This window comes from Halichoerus grypus, chromosome 5 (genome assembly GCF_964656455.1).
Source record: "Halichoerus grypus chromosome 5, mHalGry1.hap1.1, whole genome shotgun sequence".
Taxonomy (NCBI): domain Eukaryota; kingdom Metazoa; phylum Chordata; class Mammalia; order Carnivora; family Phocidae; genus Halichoerus; species Halichoerus grypus.
In genome coordinates, this window is record NC_135716.1 from 179,405,584 (window position 1) to 179,433,429 (window position 27,846).

General features: G+C 48.2%; 2 protein-coding genes across 6 annotated transcripts; one reads left to right on the forward strand and one right to left on the reverse strand.

Annotated features, from left to right (window-relative positions):
* The first annotated feature begins 844 nt into the window (after positions 1-844).
* On the forward strand, positions 845-15,848 carry MASP2 (MBL associated serine protease 2). Of its 4 annotated transcripts, none has more exons than XM_036065310.2 (11): positions 845-998; positions 1,089-1,317; positions 1,493-1,628; positions 2,452-2,583; positions 4,536-4,732; positions 4,806-4,953; positions 9,348-9,466; positions 10,814-10,892; positions 13,177-13,311; positions 13,815-13,889; positions 15,085-15,848. In XM_036065310.2, exons 1-11 carry the CDS (start codon positions 994-996, stop codon positions 15,846-15,848), a joined length of 2,019 nt encoding a protein of 672 aa, XP_035921203.2. In that variant the 5' UTR covers positions 845-993. The 4 variants fall into 4 exon arrangements, with proteins under 4 accessions (XP_035921203.2, XP_077929922.1, XP_035921194.2 ...); XM_078073796.1 differs by having other exon boundaries at positions 846-998; positions 1,451-1,628; XM_036065301.2 differs by lacking the exon at positions 15,085-15,848 and having other exon boundaries at positions 860-998; positions 1,451-1,628; positions 13,815-13,924.
* Positions 13,536-27,329, reverse strand: TARDBP (TAR DNA binding protein). Of its 2 annotated transcripts, none has more exons than XM_078073797.1 (7): positions 27,090-27,329; positions 25,843-26,094; positions 23,788-23,951; positions 21,982-22,122; positions 20,891-21,061; positions 19,294-20,503; positions 13,536-18,559 (listed from the first exon to the last, which is right to left on the reverse strand). In XM_078073797.1, the coding sequence occupies exons 2-6, from the start codon at positions 26,078-26,080 to the stop codon at positions 19,973-19,975; spliced, it is 1,245 nt and encodes a 414-aa protein (XP_077929923.1). In that variant the 5' UTR covers positions 26,081-26,094; positions 27,090-27,329; the 3' UTR covers positions 13,536-18,559; positions 19,294-19,972. The 2 variants fall into 2 exon arrangements, with proteins under 2 accessions (XP_077929923.1, XP_035921237.1); XM_036065344.2 differs by having other exon boundaries at positions 13,536-14,111; positions 14,901-20,503.
* Positions 27,330-27,846: the final 517 nt, after the last annotated feature.

Here is a 27,846-nt window from a genome sequence, read left to right on the forward strand (position 1 = left end):
CTTGCTTCTTGTTCTTGCTTTTCTTTTCCCTCTGAAGATGTTAATGATTATTTCACTTTGGTTTGGGACATTTTCCCCTCCCTACTTTGTTTCTGTACTTTTTGGTTGGTTGGCTGATTTAGAAGACTCTCTCTCGTGTCTGAGGTTTTCCTTGAATGTTCTGCTCATATGTAAGAGTGGGGACTAAAAAGCTATTTGGAAGCTCTGAGCACATGACTGGGGCTTGTCCGCTGAGTTTTCACCCCAGGAGATGTGGCTGAGCCATTTGCCGGGAGAACCTTCCAAGTCAGTGTCCTCAGGCCCTTCCTCCTGGACTGGCCACACTTGTCCAGCAACAAGGGAGAAGCCTGCCTGGGGGGCTGCCTGGTTCTAGGAATTGAATCGGGAGGACAGCTGGGGCTGTCAACATTCAGTCTGTCTGCTCAGCACTGTTTTCTGGCTGTCCCTCCCTGCTCAGCGGGACTTAGAGTTGCTTTCTAGAGGGCAGTTTTCACCTGTCCGTCTGTTTCCAGCTTTCAAAATGGTGAGGCTGCCTCCTCTCCCATATCCCCCATCCTCGTGCACACATGTGTTTTTAAAAATTCTCTTTCCCATCTTGCGTAGGGAAAAAGTAGATGCAGGAGGGAGGGAGCAAAAATAGACGCATCCCCAAGTCTCCCCAGAAGCCATCATTGTCTTGATCATTGTCATTGCCCGCCCCCCCCCCCCCCCGCTGGCCTTGGAAGTCACACACTGAGGGAGGGAACACGGAGGTTAAGGGTAAGGGACAGAGCCAGGATTTATTCTGGGGCTGTGTCGCTCAGGTCCAGCTCCTGGCTCCCGGAGCGACCTCCCCTCACTGCCTGACACTCGGGGCAATCCGGAGTCATGGGGTCAACTCCCAGAATCCCAGGGTCAGGGAGGCTGGGGGCAGGGCCAGGCATTGGACAAACAGACCAAAGGTGAGACACCGTGCGGCTCCAGACCGGGCCTGGCCAGCTGGACGGGTGCACAATGAGGTGAGTGGGAGCCCCCCACCGCCTCCCCGGCAGGGAGGGGCGAGGGGTCAGAACAGGGCTCCTCACCCGCCCCCCTGCCGCCGCCCTCAGGCTGCTGGTCTTCCTGGGCTTGCTGTGGGGCTGGGCAGCCACACTCCCCGGCCCACAGTGGCCTGAGCCCGTGTTTGGGCGCCTGGCATCGCCTGGCTTCCCCGGGGAGTACGCCAACAACCAGGAGCAGCGCTGGACCCTGACGGCACCCCCCGGCTACCGCCTGCGCCTCTACTTCACCCACTTCCACCTGGAGCTCTCCTACCTCTGCGAGTACGACTATGTCAAGGTGCCGACAGCTGGGGGGGGACGACCCGGACCCTCTCGAGGGCTGGGGGACAGGGACCCCTGGGAGCAGGGAGGGAGGGAGCGAGTGCGGGCCTTGCGTCTCGCCCTCCCTCCCCGTGACCCCAACCCTACAGCTGAGCTCGGGGAGCAAGGTGCTGACCACGCTGTGCGGGCAGGAGAGCACAGACACGGAGCGTGCCCCCGGCAATGACACCTTCTACTCGCCGGCCTCCAGCCTGGACATCACCTTCCGCTCCGACTACTCCAACGAGAAGCCGTTCACGGGCTTTGAGGCCTTCTATGCCGCAGAGGGTGAGGCGAGAGGAGGCTGGGGTCCGGGGAGGGACGCGAGATGGCCCATCTGCCCACGGGGTGACTCTGTCTTAGGCCAGGCCAGCTCTCCCTTCGGTCCCCTCACCTCCCCGAGGCTGGGTTCCTGCCAAACCAGCGGGCGCAAACCAGCGGGCGAGGAGTCCAGCCCTCCGTCCAACACCAGCCCCAGGGCAAATATCAGTAACAGCCGTGACCCCTGCCCTCCGGCTGAGCCCGATGGTGTGCGGGGTGCTGAGCCAGGGACGTGCTCCTAGCGCCCCCCCGCCCCCCCGTGAGGCCAGGGCCCAGTGAGCCCCCCTCCGGATGGGAAGTGCAGCCCCACCGGCCTGAGCCCCGTTGAGGACACCCAGCCTGTGCTCCCTGTGCGTGGGCTTCCAGCCGAACACTTGGTTGCAGATAGGGGCTCCTGCAGGGACCAGCTGTGTGACCTCGGGCAAGTGGCTCCACCTCTCTGTGCTCCTCAGGAGGCTGCAGCAGGGTTTGCTGGAACCTGGGTCACAGCCCCGCTCCTTGGGCTTGACGGCTGCTTCCGCCCGCTGGCCGCCCATTAGCTGCGTGACTTCGAGCAGGGACACTTAACCCGTCACTCGTTTGAAAAAAGAGGGGTACTGACATCTTCCTCCAAGTGTCCTGAGGCGGTTATAGTGAGCCTCGGCCTGTTCGGTGCTTGGCCGGGCATCAGCCACTTCCAGACATGAGGAGACACCTGTTGGGTCAGCCGTGAGGCCGAGTCTGCTCCCGGGCCCCAGTACCGCCTCGGCTCCTCCCCCCTGACCCCCTGCCTGACCTGCCCCTCCCCCAGACATCGATGAGTGCCAGGTGCCGCCGGGACAGGCATCTCCCTGCGACCACCACTGCCACAACCACCTGGGTGGCTTCTATTGCTCCTGCCGCAGGGGCTACATCCTCCACAGGAACAAGCGCACCTGCTCAGGTGAGCCGCACCCGCTCAGGTGAGCCGGGGCTGGGGAAGGTATGGGGCGGACACTGCCCAGGCCAGCCCCCACCTTGGCCCAGAATACAGCCAGCTCCTAAAAGCCATAAGTGCTCTGCCCAGGGGTCTGGAGGGACCACTGACCTTGGCCTACTGGGCACTCCTCCTGGCAGGCTGTCCCCTCCTGGCAGGCTGTCCCCTCCTGCCATCTTTGATCTTCAGTCCCCTCCTGCCATCTGTCCATCGTTGACAATCCGGAATCCCTCCCCCTCCTCCGTTCCATCCTCGGCTCCCTCTCATGGGTCTTCAGCCCATCCCTTGGATCATATGTGTTGGGCCCCCACTATGTACCTACCGTGTCTGGGCTCTGGGCTCCTGCTACAGCCACCTCGCCCTCCTTGGGCTCCCAGGTTGGAGGAGTGGGGAACAGAGGCTCGGCTCACACAGGCTTCCCTGCACAAAACTTCCCAGTCGGGGCAGGGCGCGCTCAAGGCGGCTGGCTCCCCAGCAGGCCGACCCCTTTGGCCTCTACTGCCCGCACCCTCTGAGCTCCTGCCAGGTGCCAGGTGCCCAGATGTTCCGGAAACCCGGGGTGCCCTGGGGAGGGGGCAGCCCCAAGCCTCAGTGCCGCCCCTGCCTCCCCCGGCTTGGGGTCTCTCCCCCAGTGTCTCTCCCTGTCTCTGTTCTCTCTTCCAGAGCAGAGCCCCTAGCCTCACCTCTGGCTCCGGTCTGGGTTGGGCCAACATTGCTGCTACCTGCAGCCCCCCATCCACCCCATGCATCCCTCCATGGACCTAAAAATAAACCTGCTTCCGGCTCCACCTACTGCTTCGTGTCTCTTGGGTGGCATGGTGGGGAGAGGGCAGTGGTGTGCACCCTGGCCCCCTCCACTCTCTCCCTCCCCTCATCACAGCCTGGATGAACCCTAGTTGGTGGGAACCCCCTCCATGGGGCCACCGGACCCTTTGCCAGAAAGCCTTGTCCAGCATCCCCAAATCCATTCTAAAGATGGGGCACTGAGGCCCAGAGAGGGACGAGGGCTTGCTTGAGTTCACACAGGGAGACCGAGTTCTCTCTACTCCCCCACTGGGTCCCCAGCGGCTGAGCTGGGAGCATCCTTGGACCAGCTCCTGTTCAGGGGATGACTCATGCCCCAGGGGGGGTGGGCTGGGGGAGCCTGACCCAGAGCAGAAAAGCCCAGGGAGATAGCCATCGATGGGCAGGCTGGTCCCCCGCATCCAGGGGCTGTTCCCTCTGCCCTGTGGGGAGCAGGCCCACGGAGGAAGGTGGGCTGTGCTGGGACTCCTCACTTCTGGAAGCCTCCCAGCTCAGACACCCTCTGCAGCCTGGGGTGGGGTTGGGCAGATGCCTCCCATGGCTGGTGCAGAAAGAAGCTCACTCTGCAAGCGCACGACCATCTGGCCCGGTGGGGAAAGAGGGCACCAGACATGCTTTTGATCAGTGTGAACTTGAACTTCCCTCAACTAACCCCCAGGGCAGTGCGCAGACCCAGGGTGGGAGGGAAAGTGGACAAGGGGAGGCCCCTCTGTTCCCCGTGGGGACCCAGGGAAGGCTGGACTGGTCCCAGCTGGGTGCAGGTGGGAGCCCCGTGGTGGATGAATTTGGCTGGGGTCAGGGGTGGAAGAAGGACCCCCTCGTCTCCTTCCCCCTCAGCAGAGTCTAACCTCGCTCACTTTGTCAACCCCAGAGTTGTGACTCGGGCCCAGAACTCCCCAGGCCCAGGAGCCCCTGGGGGTGTGGGGGGGTCCTGGAAGATGTACATCTGAGTGCCACCTGTTTCAGCCAAATCCAGGAAGCCCAAGAAACTCTAGATTGTTCCTTCACCCATGAGGTGGGGTGTTCGATCTGACTGGGCCAGAGGGCAGTGAGGGCAGCCGGGGGGGCAGAATCAGGCTGCTGGCACCCGCTCACAGCGGCCCGTCCTCTCTCAGCCCTGTGTTCAGGTCAGGTCTTCACCAACCGGTCGGGGGTGCTCAGCAGCCCTGAATACCCGCAGCCGTACCCCAAACTCTCAAGTTGCACCTATGGCATCCAGCTGGAGGAGGGGTTCAGCATTATCCTGGACTTTGTGGGGTCCTTCGACGTGGAGACACACCCGGACACCCAGTGTCCCTACGACATCCTCAAGGTCCGGCTCCCTGGATCTAGACCTCCTCTGGCTCTGGCGGGTCCGGAGGTGACAGAGCCCCTTCTGCTTTCAGATTCAAACAGACAAAGAGGAATATGGCCCATTTTGTGGGACAACGTTGCCCCCTAGGATTGAAACTAAAAGCAATGCCATGACCATCACCTTTGTCACTGATCAGTCGGGGGACCACACAGGCTGGAAGATCCGCTACACCAGCACAGGTGAGGGCAAGTGGGTCTTGGATCCCGGCAGCAAGCTCTTCCCGGAGTGTCGAGGAGCTACATAGGATGGAACTCTTCCTGACTAGGCCCGGGGAGTGCAGGGGAGTAGAAAGTTTTCCTCGGCCCTCTAGGGTTCCTGGCTGGGTCCGAAAAGTAAACTGACAAAGACAGATCAACAGGAGAAAAACATCCACACTTATGTAATGTAAGGTCTACGTGGCATGGGAGACTTTGCAAGGCAGGAAAGACCCAGAGGAACACTTAGGCTTGCGTATTTCTGTGTGGGGGGTTTGCAGAAGAGGAGACAGTCATGGGGAAAAATGACAGGTTAAGGCAAGTGTTGTAAATGGGGGAAACTTAGCAAAGCCTCTTTATTTGGATTCTTCTTGGTTCCCTTTGTCTTTGGAGATAAGGATGCTCCTTCCCTCCTGGTATAGGGAGGGCAACTGTCACGTGACGGTACGTGAGGGTCTTCTGACTGTGATGGGGAAGAAGGGTGAGGGAGGGGGCAGAGGTCCGAGGGATCTCCCTGCTTCTGTTTTCTCAAACTCCTTCAGCTTAAAACGCTCAACATGCCCAGGAGCTGTATTTTGGGGTAGTGCGTCCTGAACTCCATCAGAAGACAAACCAGGTTTGAGTGAGGGTGGTCTGTGAGACAGTGGTCCCTAAGGGGAAATGCCACCCACGCACCCACCCACCCACGCACCTATCCCTCTCTTCACTCCTTCTCTCCCTCCCTTCTTGCAACCACCCATCCACTCAACCGGCCCTCCTTCCATCTGTAGGAGAGGAAAAAACAATTTTCCCTCTGCCCTCCTAAATTCTTGGCTGGGACCAAGAAACAGATTAACAAGAGGAAAACAAACACGTTTGTTAAGGTGTATGTCTCATGCATATGTGGGAGATTACCCACGGGAGAATGGGGACTTAGAACTCAAGGCGTCAGTACCATCTTCAGCTAAAGATAAAAGAGAGGAGGGCGTGGGGGAAGCCAGTTATGGGGAGGTGCCCATGACTGGGAAAAGTACGGTAAACGAAAGTAAGGTTTGTTATACAGATGTAAGACCCTGCCTTCTCCAGGGATGAGTTTCTAGTGATTTAGTCATCCTTCTCCTGGGACAGAGAGGGAGACGCTCTTAATGGACGTTTCTTGTGTGAATACAAAGTTCCCTTACAAAAGGATAACTTTTGCTCTGTTTTCAGACCTTCTCCTGTGTCTGCTATTTCTGAAAATAATCAGCTCAAAATAATCCTTATGCCAAAGAGGCATATTCTGGAGTGCCATATTCTGCCACCCTTCATATCCATCCATCAAAAACAAAAAACCAAATTCCACTGAGTAACTTTCAAGGCTTAATTGGCTTTATTAAATGATTTGTGAATTGGGCAGCATCCCATCTACCAGGTGGAGGGGAGCTCTGAAGGGAGTTGTACAAAATGGAGGGTTTTCATAGGAAGGAAGGTAGGGCAAGAAAGATAATAAGCAAAAGAAAAGATTGTTCTAGGCAAGATCACCTTCTCCTGGTGATCTTGCATCTCTCCCAACTTCTCTCCTTCCTTGGCTCCCTCCTTCCTTCCATCCATCCATCAATCCATCCATCCATCCATCCTTCTTTCTTCCATCCATCCTTCCTTCCTTCCATCCATCCATTCATCCATCCCTCTTTCCTTCCATCCATCCTTCCATCCATCCATCCATCCTTCCTTCCTTTCAACCATCCTTCCTTCCTTCCATCCTTCCTTCCTTCCATCCATCCTTCCTTCCTTCCTTCCATCCATTCATCCTTCCATCCATCCATCAATCCATCCATCCATCCATCCTTCTTTCTTCCATCCATCCATCCTTCCTTCCTTCCATCCATACATTCATCCATCCCTCTTTCCTTCCATCCATCCTTCCATCCATCCATTCTTCCTTCCATCCATCCTTCCTTCCTTTCAACCATCCTTCCTACCATCCTTCCTTCCTTCCATCCATCCTTCCTTCCTTCCATCCATTCATCCTTCCATCAATCCATCCATCCATCCATTGTTCCTTCCTTCCTTCCATCCATCCATCCTTCCTTCCATCCATCCTTCCATCCTTCCATCCATCCTTCCTTCCATCCATCCATCCTTCCATCCATCCTTCCTTCCATCCATCCATCCTTCCATCCATCCTTCCCTCCATCCATCCATCCATCCATCCTTCCTTCCAAAATCCATCCATCCTTCCTTCCTTCCTTCCAAAATCCATCCTTCCTTCCTTCCAAAATCCATCCTTCCTTCCTTCCTTCCTTCCTTCCTTCCATCTATCCATCCATCCATCCTTCTTCCTTCCATCCATCCATCCATCCATCCTTCCATCCTTCTATCGACCCATCCATCCTTTCATCCATCCATCCATCCTTCCTTCCACCCATCCATCCTTTCTTTTTTTTTTTTTTAAGATTTTATTTATTTATTTGACAGAGAGAGACACAGCGAGAGAGGGAACACAAGCAGGGAGAGTGGGAGAGGGAGAAGCAGGCTTCCCGCCGAGCAGGGAGCCTGATGTGGGGCTAGATCCCAGGACCCTGGGATCATGACCTGAGCCAAAGGCAGACGCTTAATGACTGAGCCACCCAGGCGCCCCCCCATCCATCCTTTCATCCATCCATCTGTCCTTCCATTCTTCCGTCCTTCCATCCATCCATCCTTCCATCCATCCATCCTTCCTTCCATCCTTCCTTCCATCCATCCATCCATCTATCCATCCATCTTTCCATCCATCCATCCATCCATCCATCCATCCTTCCTTCCTTCCTTCCAAAATCCATCCATCCTTCTTCCTTCCTTCCATCCATCCTTCCATCCATCCTTCCATCCATCCTTTCCTTCCATCCTTCCTTCCATCCATCCATCCTTCTTTCCTTCCATTCATCCATCCTTCCTTCCATTCATCCATCCTTCCATCCTTCTTCCATCCATCCTTTCTTCCTTCCTTCCATCCATCCATCCATCCATCCTTCTCTCTAACCAACCACCCATCCAGGAAGCTTAGAGCTCAGGTTTGGGTGTCAGACTGCCTAGGTTTGTGTCCAGGCACAAACCTGTTTCCTGACTATGTGACACTGAACCTCTCACAAAACTTTTCTGACCCTTAATGTCCCAATTATAAAAGGACAATGTCTCCTTCAAAAGGTGTCAATTCGTGGGCTAATGCAGGGAAAGCATTGGGTGCAGGGTGTAGCATAGAGGAAGTGATAATTGGATTAAAGGGATTGGGGTAGTTTTTAAATTAGAAAATTGGATGAGAAAAGATTAACCCTCGGGCCACCTCTGTTGGAAATGTGGAAAGGGGCGAGACTGGTTGGGAGGAGGGAGCCCAACACTATGAGAACAATTCGTTTGTCTCCTGTTCATTTCTGAGAGTCTTTCATTTTCCTGTAGGTCAAAGTAATAAAACTTCTACAACCGAAGTGCTGGTTTCAGAGTGACTCAAAGGGGGAGTCAGGTCTGCCAGGCTAGTGGGGGAAGGGCCAGGACAGAGCCTTGAGGCTTGTGCGAGGGAGGGAAGGTGCCAGCCGGGCGCCAGCGGCCTGTGCTGTCCCTGGAGGTGGGGACTTCAGGCCTGCAGGGGACTGAGAGCTGCCCTGGGACACACAGCTGGAGGGAGAAGGTGACTCAGCAGAAGACTGGCACAGGCCGAGGGGAAGCGATGGGGGTGGGCTGAAGGCTTGGGGTGACAACAGGCCAGGGTTTGGAGGCCAGAGTGAAGGACCTCTCCCTGGAGGCCTGCACACTGTGGGCACGTGCTCTCAAGGGGAAGCAGGAGGCTTCCTGGGTGCCGGAGAGGATCTGGACCCCAGGTTTCCCCGAGCAGCGAAGGCCAACCACAGGGCTCTTGTCCGGGGTCACATGCACCCACTCTTGCCCAGCCCAGGTGCTTTACATCCGGCCTTCACGACAACCCTGGAGGGTGAGTGACTGTTCTCCCCTCCCCATCTCACAGCTGAGGAAACAGGCACACGGAGTTGAAAGTAACTGCTGGGAATGCGGTCTAGCTCTTTTCCTCCCACCGACACTGTGGCTTGGTTTTGGGCCGCGTGGCTCAGGTTCCCGGCGCGGAGCGGACGCTGCCCTGCCGGTGTGGAGGCCGCCCCGGCTCCCCGCGTGCCCGCCTGTCTGGCAGCCTTGGCTGAGGCCAGGCCCGGCTGCAATTCCTCATTTGGGCAATAAGCGACCCAGTGTAATCTTGCCTTTGGGGTTTTAAATCTGACGGACTCTACCCCACTTGCGGCGAGCTCTTTTTGTGATGAGGGACCCATGTATAAATCAAGACCTTTAAATGGCTAAATTCGGAGCGGCGCGCTGGAGACCGCATCAAAACCCCTCACTCAGCCCGGCCTCCCTCTCCGCCCCACCCCCGACAGCTCAGCCCTGCCCTGGTCCGGTGGCGCCACCTAATGGCCACATCGCGCCGGTGCAAGCCGAGTACATCTTGAAGGATCGCTTCGCCGTCTTTTGCGAGACCGGTTATGAGCTTCTCCAAGTAAGTTAATACAAAACCGTAAGTGCAGCAGGATCGCGATCGGTCTGATACGCATACATGTGCGAAAGTGGGAAAAGAGCTGTGGTCAGCATGCTGGTTTCTTTTGCCTATGACTGAACAATACAAATCAAAGAAAACTCGGCTGAGAAGAGAGATGGCTATGGAGAATTTTTTATTCTTAGGAATTGTGCCTTTATACAAAGAGCTTTAAAAAGGCCTTTGATTGAAAGCTGGTGATTAAAGTGGATTCTTCTCCGTTCACACATCACAGCAGCTCTTGTAAAGCGGCTGAAACAAGGGAAGGATGAGTTTGCCATCCTCCTTCCACCTGCTCTGCGAAACCGCCTTGCATTAAATGAGGCCCCGCCCCCTGGCCACGTGATGACCTTAACTGGCCACCACTCCTGGGCCCACAAAAAATTAAACGGCCCTGGGAAACAGTATATTCTGCAAAGTTATAAATAGTGACCTCTGTTAAGGGAAAGGGAGGGTAATTTTTAAAAATGCTTACTGTGTTGCTTTAGGGGCACAGGTAAGCGATTAACCTTCTTCAAAACTGTCACTGAATCCCAGTGGTAAAAAGTAATAACACTGAAATGATAGCTATTCAATCCAGTCCTGTGGAGGGACAAATCCTCCTCCCCCCCTCAAAAGAAGGCACTTTTCCCACCTTGCAAAGTGCCCCGGGGAAGGCTCTTTCCCACAGCTCCTTGGACTGCAAACCTCTTCAGTTTCTGATCTGAAAAAAAAAATTAAAAAATTAAAAAATCATCCTACTCTCCTTTTAAGCATAAAGGCTTCTTCTGCCAAAGTGATCTTTCATAAACTTTAGAAAAATGTTTCTCCGTAAACAATACTAGCAATAAAAACTGAGAATACACATGTGAAGCTTATCAAAGTATTTTTAATAACTGTCCTGCAGCTAATGGCCACAAACTAGAAAAATCCAGGCACACCCGCTCTGTGTTGGAGCAGGTTGGCCTTCCCCAGATTCCGACCACCCCTCTTTGGCACTTTATATAAAGCACTGGTGGGAAATCAGCAGGAACTTGTGAGATCTGATGTGTTCTTGGATTTAAGGGGAAAGCAAGAAATATTCATAAACTGCTGCAGAGGCCCACATATGATTCCTACAGTGCCAAATACATCTTGAAAGAGGAGATCTATCCCGTAGGGAACAAACCCCGCAGAGCTACTGGGGTGTGGCCAGTCATGTGGGTGTGGCACCCCACGCCGGGCACCTCCCGAACCGCCCCCCCCCCAGAGGAACCAGTGTAGGAGCACAGCCTTGGGGCGTGGCGTCATGATATAAACAAGGTAAGTAATATTTGCTGAATTCTTCTTTAGGGTGATTTGCCCCTGAAATCGTTTGCTGCGGTCTGTCAGAAAGATGGATCTTGGGACCAGCCGATGCCCACGTGCAGCAGTAAGTCCACGTGACCATGGGTCCTGGGGCGGCTTCTGCTGCTTTGCCTGCTTTGATCACTGCTTCTGCTGTTTTCTGAAACGGTCTCCTTATCAGGGACCGAATTTCAAAGTTGCTTCTCTTCCCCAGCCTCTCTGTGCACTTATAGGTTCAAACGGAACCAAGCTACCAGGAAAAGTATTATTTCCTTTGGAAAAGCATGATATTTAAAAATATTTTTCCAAGTGTAAAATATTCATTGAGGATGGGAAAGAGAAAATGAGACCTTTTAATTCCCACAATCCCACTGTTATGACATCCCTCCAATCACACACATCTCTCACACGTGTGTACACACACACCAAACTGGGGTGAGGGGGTACATTACCATTTTGTAAGCATCACATCTTATTTTAAATATTTTTTCAATTATAAAATACATGTTAATTAGAAAAAATAAATTTACAAAAACATAGTGAGAACCTCTCTTGCCCAAATCCCCAAACTACTGCTGAGGGTTTAGGGCCCATTCCTTCATTCCTATGCTGTATACATGAAGGGATTTCACTATTATATATTTTAAAATTACATTTTTTTTAGGATTTAAAAAAAAAATTTATTCATTCAACAGACACCAAGAGCACAAGCAGGGGGAGGGGCAGAGGGAGAAGTAGGCCTCTGGCTGAGCAGGGACCGCCCCCCATGCAGGACTCGATCCCAGGACCCGGGGATCATGACCGGAGCTGAAGGCAGACGCTTCACCCACCGAGCCACCCAGGCGCCCCCGCTATTATATACTTTTTAACCAAAATGGGATACTAAGTCTGATCGCACTGTGCTCTTTCCCTCCATGTCGTCGGGATCTCTTTCCACATCAATCCAAGTATTAGCAGAGCCACTCACTCATCCTTGTTAACGACAGCATGGAGCCCCCACCGCAGTGCTCCCAGATTTTCACTATTACATACACTGCCATAGTGAACGCCCCTGTAAATATATTTGTGCATACTGCGTGCAAACGTTTCCCCACAGAATTCCTAGGGAATTTAAATATTTTCATTTCATAAATTTACATTCCCACCAATGAGACTGTCAATCCTTAGTTCAAAAGCAGCAGAGCTGGGAGGAGTGAGAGGTCTGGATTTGAACCCCAGCCGGGCCACCTTAATTAAGCGAGTTGGGTGTGGGCATCTCTACAGAGAAATGGACAGCACTTGGCACAGAACCAGGCACACAGCTATGAAGTTGCGGAAAACTACTTAAATGTAACCTTTTAAAATATCCAGAGAAATCCATCGAATTTTAGCTCTTCTGTGGGAACCAGACTTCTAGACTGCAGTCACTTGGGCTCCTAAACTGGGCAGTTATTTCACCTTAATTATGTCCCCACAGGTGTGCATTTTAATGCGAAGTCAAGGTATTATGACTTCCGGGTCCCCTACACATTTTTGAACCTAAGAAGCAGCCAAGTCCTTCTTTGTGTTGTTCTTTGACCTTTAAGGCCAACCGAACTGCAAACCGAGGACCATTTTCTGGGGATCCAGCCCGGGCAGGCACGTGCAGCGTGGCCCGGTTCTTCCCTCCGAGCGGCTGCTTGCGGCAGACCTGGAGGTTAGAAGTCAGGGCGCCCGGGGCGCCTGGGTGGCTCAGATGGTTAAGCGTCTGCCTTCGGCTCAGGTCATGATCCCAGGGTCCCGGGATTGATTCCCGCATCGGGCTCCCTGCTTGGCGGGGAGCCTGCTTCTCCCTCTTCCCCCTGCTTGTGCTAATAAGTAAAATCTTTTTTTTTTAAGATTTTATTTATTCATTTGAGACACAGAGATACAGACAGAAAGAGAGAGCATGAGTAGGGGGAGAGGCAGACAGAGAGGGAGAAGCAGGCTCCCCACCGAGCCAGGAGCCCGATGCGGGGCTCGATCCCAGGACCCCGGGATCATGACCTGAGCCAAAGGCGGACACTTAACCATCTGAGCCACCCAGGCGCCCCTCAAATAAGTAAAATCTTTTTTTTTTTTAAAAAAAAAAGGGCGCTAAGGAGTCCAAGTGGTTTCAAACTCACTCCCTTTATGAATCACAGGGCTCCTACCCCAGGGGCCTCACCTCACTCTAGCCATTTAGTTCAGAACAGGAAGGAGGGGTTGTCTTTAAAATCACACTAAGGCAATTCCCTCTTCAGAGAGATGGAGGATGTCCACCGCACGGGGTGGGGGTGGGGGGGATGAATATGGCTTCGAGCTCCAGCACCCCGCGCACAACCACCTGTCAGTCTTGTCTTTTTACTGTCCTCCTCCTCCGTATTCACTAGTTGTTGACTGTGGCCCTCCTGATGACCTACCCAGCGGCCAAGCGGAGTCCATCACAGGCCCTGAAGTGACCACGTACAAAGCGGTGATTCAGTACCGCTGTGATGAGAGCTTCTACACAATGACACCTGATGACGGTAAGCAAACTCTTCCAAGTTGGCGGTGCGTGATATTTGGAACCAAAGCCCTCACGATCTGAAACTAAACTTGAGCCGACATTTTTGGCTAAGGCTACACAAAAGATTAAAAGGCACTTCTTCCACCCGCTAAGTGAAATATTACAGCTGAAGTGACTTTAATGTCAATTTGCAGGAATCTGAAAACAGATCTTATCTAGTAAATGACTACTACAAACACACAATATATTCCAAATGGTTTAATTTAACAAGTCAAAACCTTATCATTAAGCACTTGAGATCTTGATACATATTCAAGTTACACATCTAAAAGGTTTCCACTTTGCAAGCAAACATGGTTAATGCAGAGCCCTCCTATTCATGAAATCATGTAAAATGGTTATTCAGACACCTCTATTTCCCACTGATGCTCAAGAATCAACATTTTTCAAGGGGGTATTCAAGCAAATGACAACCACCTTATACATGCAGTTAAACATTTTTGCTTTTCCAATGATTTGCAGGTAAATATGTGTGTGAGGCTGATGGATTCTGGACGAGCTCCAAAGGAGAAACATCACTCCCAGTCTGTGAGCCTGGTAATGGATACATTTACACAAGAGATTCTTATTGATGGAAGTAGAACTGGGTGGGAGACATCAGCAGAGCTTTAGCTGTGGTGGGCAGAAATGGAACTTCAGCACTTGGTTCTTACACCAAGTTGTTATTTCCAAATACTACGTTCTCATCACCCCCTTTCCGGACGGAGAGGTTGCTAGGTGCTGACTTTATCAGTCACTTGATTATTTCTGACCTTATAACTAGGCAAGCATAAAAAATTAAATTATTTTAAAAATTATCTTGAACCATTTATACATTTATAAACACGAGTTCTGCTGCGGAGTTACTTTTCTCTGTATAACTATTAAAACCCCAAAGCTAATAACTTCATTATTTCCCTAAGCAATTGTTTTCAATGACATCTAGTTTTTAAACATTAATGCAATTTGCCTTTTAATAGTACTCAAAAAAATTTTTTTTTACCAGAATTGGCTCTAAAGATAAAGTTGAGTACAGTGATTAAAAAAATAAGAAAGGTGGTAATATATTCATTACTCCTTTGTTATTTGGCTTAAATTGGCTTAAAAAAAATGGTATCTTAGCTGACACATTTGTAAGTTTTAATGCCAGTATTCTGACACAACAGTAAACACGGTTACTACATTAATGAGCACACTCAGTTAGCCACACACAGTAAATGTAGTTTGGAAGCATCAACTAGACCAAAAATAATTCCTGAACCTGAAGGTTCCTGGCTACAACTGCAACATTTCTGATTTTTAAAACATTTGTATGTTCAAAGGTGAAACAAATTCTGCAAATCCTGGGATAGTGACCTTAGTTCCTGCTTTCCCAGAACTACATGGTAAATACCCCATTTTACAAGTAGGAAAATAAGCAATGAAAAGGTCATTTCCTTTCACTTTCTAATCACATCACCCAGTACATCAGCTCAGACACTTCCTGTTTGCCCTATTAATTTTCCCAATCGTGTAGACCAAATTATTTTAGCAAAACAAATTAGTTTCTAAAAGTTAATTTTCACTCACCTCATTTTTACCAAGAGGTTTTATCGGGTCTTTGAACTGTGTTTTAAAAAGCAGCCTCACCTGTTTAGGTGGGCGCCCAATCAACCCGAGGTAACTTTTGGATGACATCAGACACAATTCCCAAGTGGTAATAACTGTGGGAAAAACCGCGGGGTTTCTATAAAGGCTCTGCTTCTTTCCCCAGTTTGTGGAATATCAACTCGTACCATAGGAGGTCGTATATACGGAGGGCAGAAGGCAAAGCTTGGTGATTTCCCCTGGCAAGTCCTGTTATTAGGTCAAGCTACAGCAGCGGGCGCACTCCTGCAGGACGGCTGGATCCTAACAGCTGCTCACGCTGTGTACGCGCAGAAAGAAGCTGCCTCCTCCTTAGACATCAGAATGGGTACCGTGAAGAGACTGTCGGCTCATTACACACAAGCCTGGGCCGAGGCCATTTTTATACATGAAGGTTATACTCATGATGCTGGTTTTGATAACGACATAGCACTGATTAAATTGAAGAACAGAGTTGTAATCAATAGTAACATCCTGCCTATCTGTTTGCCAGGAAAGGAAGCTGAATCCTTCATGAGGACAAATGACATTGGAACCGCATCTGGATGGGGATTAACCCAGGGGGGTTTTCTTGCCAGAAATCTAATGTTTGTTGACATACCAATTGTCGACCATCAGGAATGTACTGCTGCGTATGAGAAGCACTCCTATCCAGGGGGGAGGGTAACAGAGAACATGTTTTGTGCTGGCTTAGAAGGTGGGGGCAAGGACAGCTGTAGAGGGGACAGTGGGGGGGCGTTAGTGTTTCAAGATAATGAGACACAGAGATGGTTTGTGGGAGGAATAGTGTCCTGGGGTTCCTTTAATTGTGGGGAAGCAAATCAGTATGGAGTCTACACCAAAGTTATTAACTATATTCCCTGGATCAAGAACATAATTAACAATTTTTAATTTGTAGGTCTTCAATGATTCCTTAGTTTTAAAAATTCCTGTAAAAGGTCTTAGCAGCCACGTGGCCTGAGAGACACGAACACATCAGTTGTCGCTCTAACCCCCAAACCACCGCCACACCATGGGTCAGACCCATTCCGGGCGCTTCTCACTCGCCAGGTTTTTCGCTTCTTACTCTTTGATTCAAGGGGTCACAGACAATTAGGTGGGATCACCTTTGCCAATCCAATAGAAACTCGCTGGTTAAATCTGCATTTAATTACTTACAAAGTCCAGTACATTTTGTAATGGTTATCTGTATTTCTACGAATTGCCTGTTCATGTTCTCTGACGACTATTCCACCATGTGGGGGCCTGTTCTTACTGATCTCTAACACAGCTTCATATATTATAGCAATATTGGTTCAGGGATAACACTGAATCATGATTTTTTGGTAAATAAACTGGACACATCGATACTTTGGCTTAGGTGCTGGCTGACTCCCATGTTTAAAAACCAATACCACAGACTGGTGAGATCTAATTTTTCACTTATCAAATTGGCAGACAAAAAGAACATGGAATAGCACTATTTCACATTGTCAAAGACAACACACATTTTCTAAAGGACAATCTGGCAATATATTTGAAAAGCCTTGAGAGCATGCATAGTCTTTGACCTAGTAATTCCAATGTTAAGAATTTATTTTAGCTGTGAGGATGTTCCTGGCACTTGAAAATAGACTAAATAATGTCCACATACAGAAAAACGCTGAATCGAATGTGCCATTTCCTTAAGAAGAAATATATTAGAATTAAGTGGTGTTATTATAGATAAATCTATAGTGTTTTCTTCCTTCTTACAATGAACATGGAAATACTTGGGCACATTTAACGAACAACGGACCACAAATCATACAATAGCTGAGTACAGAACTCATACACAAGTAAGAGCTACTCACCTAGTACTCAACAACAAATTATTCTAATTATCACATACATCTTCTTTTTCCTAAGGACACAATTTAAGCCGACTTAACCTTAAAAATCTCATGTCATTTTCGTTGGCTGTTCCTCCTTAAGAAGTTTTAATAGGTTAACATTTAACAAAGGGTTTCATTCTAGCCAAATAATTATCACTCATGTAAAAATTTATTGTGAGTTTTGGCCCAATTTCTCTTGTGCACGTTAAAGGGGAACTTCTTGAGACTCACTTTTTAAAGGTAACTTTCCATCACCTTTGTCACATACAAAAAAGAAATTGTATTTTTCCAGTAAGACTCCAGACACTAAACTGTGGTGGCAACAAATTTTTTATTCAACTGGTTCAAAAAAGTTTTGAGAATGAATGCATTGAGATGACCAAATAGACTTTTAAAAACAAATCTTTGCGAAATGGTTTACTTCTAGACTTCATTTTCTTTTTTCTTTCTTTTTTTTTTTTTAGGGTAGAATTAAATACCCACAGCTACTGTACCACAAACATGTTAGCAGAAGGCTGCTCCACACTGAAGGCCTTCTAACGGGTAACTAGATTTACAACAAGTGTAAATAAGGGATTAAAACCATGCCATTGACAAGTGAACTTACCCCGGGCTCCTTGGAGGCTTGTCAGTTTAGTCTTTGGAGGTCCCCGAATACCATTTTAAGTGTTACCATGTTACTGCTGCTGAGTAATAGTGCAAGTGCTAAAATGCAAAATTCAGATGGTACAGGGTTTGGAAATCATGCAACTTAGATGCAGAAAAAAAATTAAAACAACGCAAGATCCTTTTACAGAGGAAACTGAATAACGAAACAACGTGGCGATCACAAGTCTAAAGGACGACTTCATTTCTACAAGTTAAAACACGTAACTTGCAAAATGACAAACCTATTTATCATAATCTAATCAGATAAGGGCATCAGGTAAAACTACCAACACAAAAACTTCATTCTTCCATCAGAAAACAAGCTCAACCCTCACAGTAGTTACATAAAAAGTACAACAGAGAATCAACAGATTATTGCTTTTACACACTTCACAATGCGTCGTGAGAGTCTAATCTGAGTTTGTAAACGATTTTATTCAACATTACTCTATTCCCCCACTTGTGGAGGACAAAGCCCATTTCACTTAACACTTCCAGACAGACAACCCACCCTGCTAGTTCTTAAAGCTATCAGGCTTTGTAATGGATTCAGGCACAAGATAATTTGTGGTTTCTTCTACTTTATCCCTACCGCAATTAATTCCACTTTTCAAATCCCGAACCAGAAAGGTGCTGATATTCCCTTCTTTTTGACTGCTATGCTTTGCTACAAAGCATTTGAAAATAATTAACATTGTTTTTCCCACTCCCCCAAATATTTTTAGAAGGCATGATTCCCAATGGAGATTTATACAGGCCATGTAAATAGAACATCACCCAAATGCACAGAGGCACTAATAAGAAGCTGGAGGGTACTGCTTACCATTTTAGGTGCGGTCACCCAGACTTATTAAAAACTAGATTTAAAAAGAAAAAAAAAAAAAAACACTTTCACTTTGGACAATGCAAGAACAAATAGCAATTAAGTCTGGGTATCAGGTGTCAATGCATGACAGGTGATGAATCCATTTGACTTGAGACAACTTTTCAAATAAGTTTATTTGAAGCAAAATAAACTATTGCCAAGAAACTTTATGAAAGTTCCATCTCAAAAGGGTCAAAAAAGGGGAATTAACTGCTATGAATTCTTTGCATTCAGGGCTGCAAAACAAAGACACATATTATTTAAATCAGTTTTATTTAAGAATTTCCAACATTGACAACTCTTATAAAAAGCATCCAAGCACAGGACACAGAACTGCATCAGACAGCATTCTCATGGGCGGCTAACAGACAGAGGAACCTCCACCCTTCTTTGCGACACCCCGAGCTCACTGGTGAACTCTGCTTCCAAGTACTCCTGCAAAGCACGCCACAAGCTCCGTCCATGTTCTCAAGCCACCAGCTTCAGTTCACATGAGCACACTTACAGGTCAGTAACAGGAGAGAGCACACACCATACAGCATTCACAGCAGTTGACAAAGGGGTGGGGGAGGTACAAGTATCGTTTCACTTAACACATTCAGCTAACGCGGGTCACCTAACAACAGAACTCACTTAAAGTCTTCCAACAGATGTGGATGTCCTTTGAATGCAAAAAACATTCGTACATTATTTGCTATCATTGCTCTCTGCACACTCTCTCACCAAAGCCACAGGATTGAGAGACACATCTCGCCAAGTTAAAAAATATCCATTATGCACCACCAAGTCTCTGCACGCGCTCTCTCCTTTTCTCGCTCATACTAGCCTTTCATGCCTCGGCACCACCATCAATCCCACACAAGGTTTCAAAAGTTCAAACAGCCTTCTGGTTCCATATCACAGCCTTGCGTTCATAGCGTTGATACGACTCCATGAAATAAAGAGTAGCGGATAAAAATGGGACACCCACCGTCAAAGACGCAGCCTGTGCAGCGTGCTGACGAGTTCTTGAATGAGAAAGCGTGCAGACAGAAGTATTCCTATGGCAGAACATTTACAGCACTCCTTTCAATGAAGTGCTTCTTCCATAAACATTTGAAATGAGATGAACTGCAGAGATTAAATGAAGGCTTCATATTGTACTTTTGCATGTGAAGGGAGACAAGCGTTAAAAAAAACAAAAACAAAAACAAAAGAACCAAACACTGTGACACCATGATCTCCAAAAAGGAGATTTTCCTAAGGGAGAAATCCATATGGTGGGGTTCAAATTAAAACAAGGAGAAAAGAATGTAGTTCTAATCAATGGTTTCCATTTGAACATGCAAAGAATTCACTTGACAAGTCCAGGGATAAAAGATTACAGGAGAAACCTTTTGATATCAATTGTAGTGTGTTGGTTTTTACCCATCAGGCAAACAGCAGTTCACTTTCAAACACTCAATATTTCAACCCTTTATGTAACAAAACTTATAAAATTCCTTTAGCTTTTCCTCTTTTTCTAAAGAAAAATGTCAAAAATACTGCTGAATATACTCCACACTGAACAAACCAATTTTGAAAATTCTTAGTACATATGTATTTTACAATATACTTACCATGTGTTTAGAAAAATTTGAATTCCCACCAGTCTCTACCAACCCCACTGTCTACATCCCCCAGCCAGAAGATTTAGAATCCATGCTTGAGCCGAACCCTCCATTAAAACCGCTGCCAGACCCTGCATTTGATGCGGATCCCCAACCAATTGCTGCACCTGAATTAGAACCGCTATAGGAGTTATTTCCAGAACCAAAGGCCTGATTTGGCTCCCTCTGCATGTTGCCTTGGCTCTGGTTGTTACCTGATGGGCCCGACTGGTTCTGCTGACTGGCTAACATGCCCATCATGCCCCAGCTGCTCTGCAGCGCTGCCTGGGCTGCAGCCATCATCGCTGGATTGATGCTAAAGGCGCCAAAGTTCATCCCTCCACCCATATTACTACCCTGATTGTTTCCCAAGCCAGCTCCACCCCCTCGACTGTTACCAAACCCACCCTGATTCCCAAAGCCACCTGGATTACCACCAAATCTTCCACTTCTTTCTAACTGTCTATTGCTATTGTGCTTAGGTTCAGCATTGGATATATGTACGCTGATTCCTTTAATGATCAAGTCCTCTCCACAAAGAGACTGGGCAACCTATAAGAAATAAGGGGTGTAAATAAAGGAGATTAAACCACTGACTCACGCATCAAAGTAGCAATAACACTTAAGATTTCAAGCCACTGTCTAAGCTGGAGGAAAAACAAGCAATGAACGCTCATTTCATTTAAACCCATAAAATCGCTTTTAGCTCTAGTAAGGCGGCAGGGATTTGTCAGCTTATTTTCAACACATAGAACACTCCCAGGTTAGTGCCACATACTGAAAAAATATCTCAAGGGATTACCACGACTATCTAGACCCATATATCCCACAGCTCACAAGGTCAGAAAGCTTGGCTAAGGATGGCAATTAGCTGGGTGGGAGAAGTTCAAGACAAATTACCTAATAGAGCTGGGACAAAATTATTCAAGAGAAAAATACCTGATCATCTGCAAAGGTAACAAAGGCAAAGGCCCGGAACGGTTTGGGAATGAAGACATCTACCACTTCTCCGTACTGGCAGAAGAACTGACGCAGCTCATCAGCGGTCATGTCCTCTGTACAGCGCCCGACGAACACCTTCCTGCTTCTCAGAGGCTCGTCTGGGCTTTGCTGGGCGGATGGAAAGAAAAGAAAAACATGAGAAATATTTTACAAGCCATGAAAAAAGCATTATGATAGCAGATATAACAAAAGTTACCTGCCTTTTCTGTTAGTCATTAAAAAGGAGGTACATTCTTAGTTTTCTGCATTAGCACTGCTCTTTAAGAACAGTGAAAAATAACATTTTCTTTTTTAAAGATCTAATTTTTAAGTTCTCGCTACACCCAGCATGGGGCTTGAACTCACAACTCCGAGATCAAGAGTCACACACTCTACCGACTGAGCCTGCCAGGCGCTCCCACATTTTAAAGTTTAAAGTTCAAGACTGTGTATTTGGGGGCACCTGGGTGGCTCAGTCGTTAAGCGCCTGCCTTCAGGTCCTGGGACTGAGCCCCGCATTGGGCTCCCTGCTCAGCGGGAAGCCTGCTTCTCCCTCTCCCACTCCCCCTGCTTGTGTTCCCTCTCTCGCTGTGTCTCTACCAAATAAATAAATAAAATCTTAAAAAAAAAAAAAAAGACTGTATTTGGATTAAGGAAAGTCAATGATAGAAACACCCTGGCAAAGAGGCGAACTCTCCAAGTCAGTCTTGCTTGCTTGGAACCAGTCAGGCTTTCGTGACAAGATTAATGTATTCTCACTGTCCTTGTGTTTTAAACCTGTAACTACATAAGAAAACTCTCCACTCACTAGAAATAACAAAAGAAAAGAATAAAACGAACAAACTTTTAGAGAGGTAATAAACTAAAGATTTCAAACAAACAAAATATTCAGCACGCATGAAGGTCCTAAGGCTTTAACAAGGCAAAAGGTTTCAGGAATTCACCAGCCACCACCTTTTAAGAGTGCATTTTATGTGTTATTTTACGGTGTCTTCTAAGGGAGTTTGTCAGCAAAAATTCCCAAAGCACAGGAAAAAAGAGCAAAGTACCTTAGAATTAGGAAGTTTACAGTCACACCACCGTCCATCTATCATATGTCGCTGCGACATTACTTTAACCTGGGTTTCATATTCCGTAAAACGAACAAAGCCAAACCCCTTTGAATGGCCAGTTTTAATATCTTTCTTGACCTGGGGGGAAAAAAAAAAACAATGAAATTTACTAGAAACACACACACACACCCAAATCAGTTCCTGAGTAATTTGAATGGCTTTACTTCGATGGAATTGCTTAATTAAAACTTAAACCAAGTTATTCTTCTTTTTTTTTTTTTAAAGATTTTATTTATTTGACAGAAATACAGCGAGAGAGGGAACACAAGCAGGGGGAGTGGGAGAGGGAGAAGCAGGCTTCCCGCGGAGCAGGGAGCCCGATGCGGGGCTCGATCCCAGGACCCTGGGATCATGACCTGAGCCAAAGGCAGACGCTTAACGACTGAGCCACCCAGGCGCCCCTAAACCAAGTTATTCTTGGGGTAAAAAAGCAACAGGAGAGTAAACGTTGAATCCAGATCATGTTAATAGTTAATCATGTCACAAAACAGAATTCTAACAAAATGTTTTAGAATGCAAAGATAAATTAGATCTAATATTTACAAATCTTAAGTGGGAAAAACAGAAAATCAGTGTTTTTTTTTTTTTTTAAAGATTTATTTATTTGAGAGAGTGAGAATAAGAGAGAGAGAGAGAGAGAGAGAGAGAACACGAGAGGGGGGAGGGTTAGAAGGAGAAGCAGGCTCCTCGCTGAGCAGGGAGCCCAATGCAGGACTCGATCTAGGGACTCCAGGATCATGACCTGAGCCGAAGGCAGTCGCTTAACCAACTGAGCCACCCAGGCGCCCAGTGTTTTGTTTTTTTTTAAAAGATTTTATTTATCTATTTGACAGAGAGAGAGACAGCGAGAGAGGGAACACAAGCAGGGGGAGTGGGAGAGGGAGAAGCAGGCTTCCCACCGAGCGGGGAGCCAGATGTGGGGCTCGATCCCAGGACCCTGGGATCATGACCTGAGCCGAAGGCAGACGCTTAACGACTGAGCCACCCAAGTGCCCCCAGTGTTTTTCTTTTTAAAGTTATTTATTTTAGTAATCTCTACACCCAATGTGGGGTTCCAACTCACAACCCTGAGGTCAAGAGTCACATGATCCCCCGAATGAGCCAGCCAACTGCCCCCCCCTTTTAAAAATAAGTGTTTTTAAATCTCCCAGTAATGTAAGTTATAAAGAAATAGGCTATGGAGCGCCTGGGTGGCTCAGTCAGTTAAGCGTCTGCCTTCGGCCCAGGTTATGATCTCTGGGTCCTGGGATCAAGCGCCGCATTGGGCTCCCTGCTCAGTGGGGAGTCTGCTTCTCCCTCTCCCTTTGCCCCTACCCCTGCTCTTGGCGCTCACGCTGTCTCTCTCAAATAAATAAAGTCTTAAAAAAAATAAAAAAAGAAATAGACTAATGTCACCACCTTCCCTTAAGCTTTTATGCAGCATTTTATAATGTCAAAGGCAAAAACATAGGTTACGTGCATAAAGAGAAACAGTACAACCCAAATTTTGTTTTTGTTTAAGTAGGCTCTAGGCCCAACATAGGGCTTGAACTCACGACTCTGAGATCAAGAGTTGTGTACTCTACCCATTGAGCCCGCCAGGCACCCCAACCCAAATTTCTTTTCAGCATCCCCTATGCATGCACGTAATAAATATTAAAAATACCGTCTGCTGAGCATGAAGGGCAGTGTTACCGAACTACAGGAATTCTGGATGTTCATTTATGGGAAGAAAGAAATCGTTAATATGAAATCAAAGTTTACCTGAACCATAAGAACTTCTCCAAAGGTACTAAAATATTCTTTTAGATCCTGTTCAGTCGTTTTCCATGGAAGACCCAACACTATTAAATCAGACGTTTTCTGGACAGCTCTTTTCACTTTCACTGCTGATGAAGCATCTGTCTCATCCATTTTTCTTTTGTTATCTAAACAAAATGAGCAGAAACCTTTCAGAACTCCTCACTTAACATGTCTTAAAACACATTAGCCCCTACATCTAACAACGATAAGCAAAAAGATTCTAAGAATAAGATACTGAAAACTTTTGGCAGAGAGAGAGGTCAGCTCTCAAAGACAGACGGAGGGACTGAGGAAGTGGCTGAGGGGCTTTCTGGTGCAAAGGCCAGGACTCCCACCTCTGGTTTTGTGAGATCTCAAGATTATGATGGTTTGTTCTCCCCTCTCAAAAGGCACATCAAAACAAAAATAATTCTACTTCACTTCGACTTTAAAAACACAGTAAGGAGGGGCGCCTGGGTGGCTCAGTCGTTAAGCGTCTGCCTTCGGCTCAGGTCATGATCCCAGGGTCCTGGGATCGAGCCCCGCATCAGGCTCCCTGCTCAGCGGGAAGCCTGCTTCTCCTTCTCCCGCTCCCCCTGCTTGTGTTTCCTCTCTCGCTGTGTCTGTCAAATAAATAAATAAAATCTTTAAAAAAAAAAAAAAAACACACAGTAAGGAAAAAAAGAAAACAGCCTAAAAAACCGTGCTGTACTATCTTTGTGCCTATTAAATAGATTTGCTTAATTATTTTAATGCCCGTAACTTAAAAGTTATATACCAAAAAGCGATCAAACTTTTATCTCCAGCTGTGGATTTAAGGGTGATTTCAATTTTCTTTTTCTTTCTTTTCTAAACTTTCAACCATGAACTCATGTTGATTTTGTAATTAAAAAGAAAGTCTTGGGTTATTTTTAAAAAACAGTATTTGGAAGGGAGGAGGAGGAACTAAATGACATTTTAAAAAACAGATTTTTTAATTTTATTTTAAAAATTTCTCATTTATTTTTTGAGAGTGCACGCGCACAGAGTGAGAGTGAGAGGGAGAAGCAGACGCCCAACTGGGCAGAGAGCCTGATGTGGGGCTCAGTCCCAGGACCCCGAGATCACAACCCAAGCTGAAGGCAGACGCCCAACTGACTGAGCCACCCAGGCGCCCCTAGACTTTATTTTTTAGAGCAGTTTTAGGTCCCCAGCAAAATGGAAAGAAACGCAGAGATTTCCCATACCCTCCTTTTACCTCTACAGGTGCATAGCTTCCCCCATTATCATGATATTCCTGCCCCATCCAAGATGGTACACTTGTTACAACTGATGAACCTACATCGACATATCATCATCTAAATGACATTTTAGATTTGGGTAACAGCATACTAAAGAAAAACCAAGTTGATGCTGTTAAAAAATGTTCTCAAAGTTTAAGTCAATGTCTTGCATACTAACCAACTACAATACTTTGTTGCAACATCGAGTTGTAATAAAAGTAACAAAGATATATCAACTAAAGTAAATTCTTATTGCTAAAATGTACCTGTTTCCTCCACAAACTTCATGTTTCCTTTTTTAAGATTTAGAACATCAGGGATAAGTGGCAGTGAGAATAAGACCAAAACCCCAAATTATAATTGCACTAATTCAAGATTTGGGTTACTGCAACTGATAATCATTTAAGGATGGAAAAATCAGATTAACTGAATGAATGATATAAGCCTGCAAGAAACCAGAACAAAAATCGGGCACTTTAAAAAGAATCTATTTACCACAGACTGATCACTGCAAAACATTCTTAGCTGTTCCTTAAATTTGGCATTAAGTTGGCAACACTTGTTCAAATAATTAAGTACAAAGTTTTTTCTTTAAAAAATGTTCTGTATTTCCAATTCTTACTAATTTAGAGTAGTGGCGTTCCAAACTAGTCTATTAGCAACGTTTAAAGAAATACTTGTGTTATAGGAGACGCCGTGAAATGAGGCCATGATCCAACTTAGGAGACACAAACACGACCATACTTCAGTATTGCAAAAGCAAATGGCAACACACCTTTGGGATAGTTGACAACATATACCAGATTTCCCCAGCCGGCATCGGGGGCATGCAGAATTCCTTCTACCAGCCGGACGCCTCTCATACACTGGGACACTGGATTCCTGTAGCGCAGTCCACATGCCCCGGGAAACTGGGCTGTAACCGTGGACAGCAGCACTGTCCCGTCGTCTTCTGATGGTATTTCAATGGGCTCGTCATTCTCATCTTCGGTTACCCGAATATATTCAGACATCTTTTCTTATTTTTCTTAAAGCAAAAAGAAATATTAATGACGAACACTCGTGTCAAAGTAACTGTTTCCTTAAAATCACCTGATTAATAAACACTACCATGTCAATCTTCTAGGACTTCTAGAAAAACTTTGGGGTTTGGGTTCTTATAGGTGTTGGTTATCACTGAAATGAGATAACAAGGATAGTGCCTTGCTAGTTCATTCCTGCCCTAAACACTTGCTGAGTGCCTACTATGCATCAGATGCTGCAACCCGTCAGTCCCAGGGGGCATGCCGGCTACAAGGGGCGCGGGGGGGGGCGGGGGGACGCAGAGATGATAGCAAACAAGCCATTTATTTATTACAACCGTGATATATGCTACTAGAAAGAAGTCAGTCATCTTGGGGGCCGAGGAGAACCTAAGCTGAGAGCTGTGTGGGAATGAGAGCACATTTCCCTAAGAACGCGATGCAGAAGCTGTGTCTTGAGGAGGAACAGAAGCAGTGAGCCAGGTGAAGAGAGCAGGAAAAAAAGTTCCTCCCTGTTCCTCATTGTGGGACTTCCGGGGGGGGGGGGGGTCTCCAAAGTTGACCAAGGACAGCGACGACAGGTCCTTCCCGACGCGGGCCGCTACCTCCCAGAAGCCAGTGCGTGGCGGCCGAGGGAGGAGTTTTTAAGCGCAGCCCGAGGTGCAGACGCGGGGACCCGGGGCCTAGGCTGGCGGGGTCCCCCGGCGTGCCAAGTGCCGGAGGGCCCAGGGCAATGGCCCGGGCCCGGAGGCCAGGCCAAAGCTCCGCCTCGGGCTGCACGGCCCCGCGGGCCAAGCGTCCCTGCTTCGGCGCCGGCTGCCACCCCGCGCCAAGCCCTAACGACGCGCCCGCGCGAGCCCGCTCGGGCAGGACGAGGCAGGCCCGGCCCCACGGCTCCCTTCCCGGGGCGGAGGCGGAACCCGCTGCGTCCGCCTCGGGCCGCGCAACGCGGGAGCCGGGACGCCCAGGGCATCCTCGGTGAGAAGCGTCCGCGACTCACCCGCTAGGCCGCTGCTAGGAAGCCCGGTCTGGTTTCTCTTCCTACAGGGAAACCGAAGCAGCGAGGGATCCAAGAGCAGCCCAGCTACCGCTTCGCTCCCACAAAATGGCGCTAAGGCCGCCTCCTCCCCCCGCCGGCCGTCGTCCTCTCCCACCGGTCCGCGTCAGGAGGGGAAGGACGCCGCACGGAGGCACAACGACCTTCTCCCCAGAGAGGCAGGGCTCCCTGCTGGGAGGCCGAGCAAACGGGGCGGATTTAAGGGCTACAATAAGACTAGGAACCCGGACCAGAAAAGCTAAAAGTTGAAAAAATAAGGAAGCCTAGGCTGTTGGCTCCCCCCACGTAGCGTAACAGATGGCTCCGCCCGACCAACCGTCGGCCCCGGGTCGCCCGAGCTCGCGCACTCTAAAAGTGCGCGAGACTAGCGCAGGGGCAGGGCTAGGAGGGGCGGGGTGGGGCGGGGCCAGGTGAGGTGGGGGCGGGGCGGGGGTGGGGCGGGGCCAAACGGGGGCGGGGAGCCGGGTCCCGGGTCTTCCTGACTTTCCGGAGGCCTGAGCGAGCAGGGGATCCAAGCACCCTTTGTTTAAAAAGCCAGCCGGGTGCATCCTTTCCTCCCGCCCCTAGCCAACCTCCACACCTGGAAAGATGACTTTGTTTCAAATAAACAAATGATAGCGCCTACTATCTGCCCCGATGGTCTCGTGTGTGCGAGGTACTATTGATACAATTCGCATGTACAGGTGAGGGGGTAACTGAG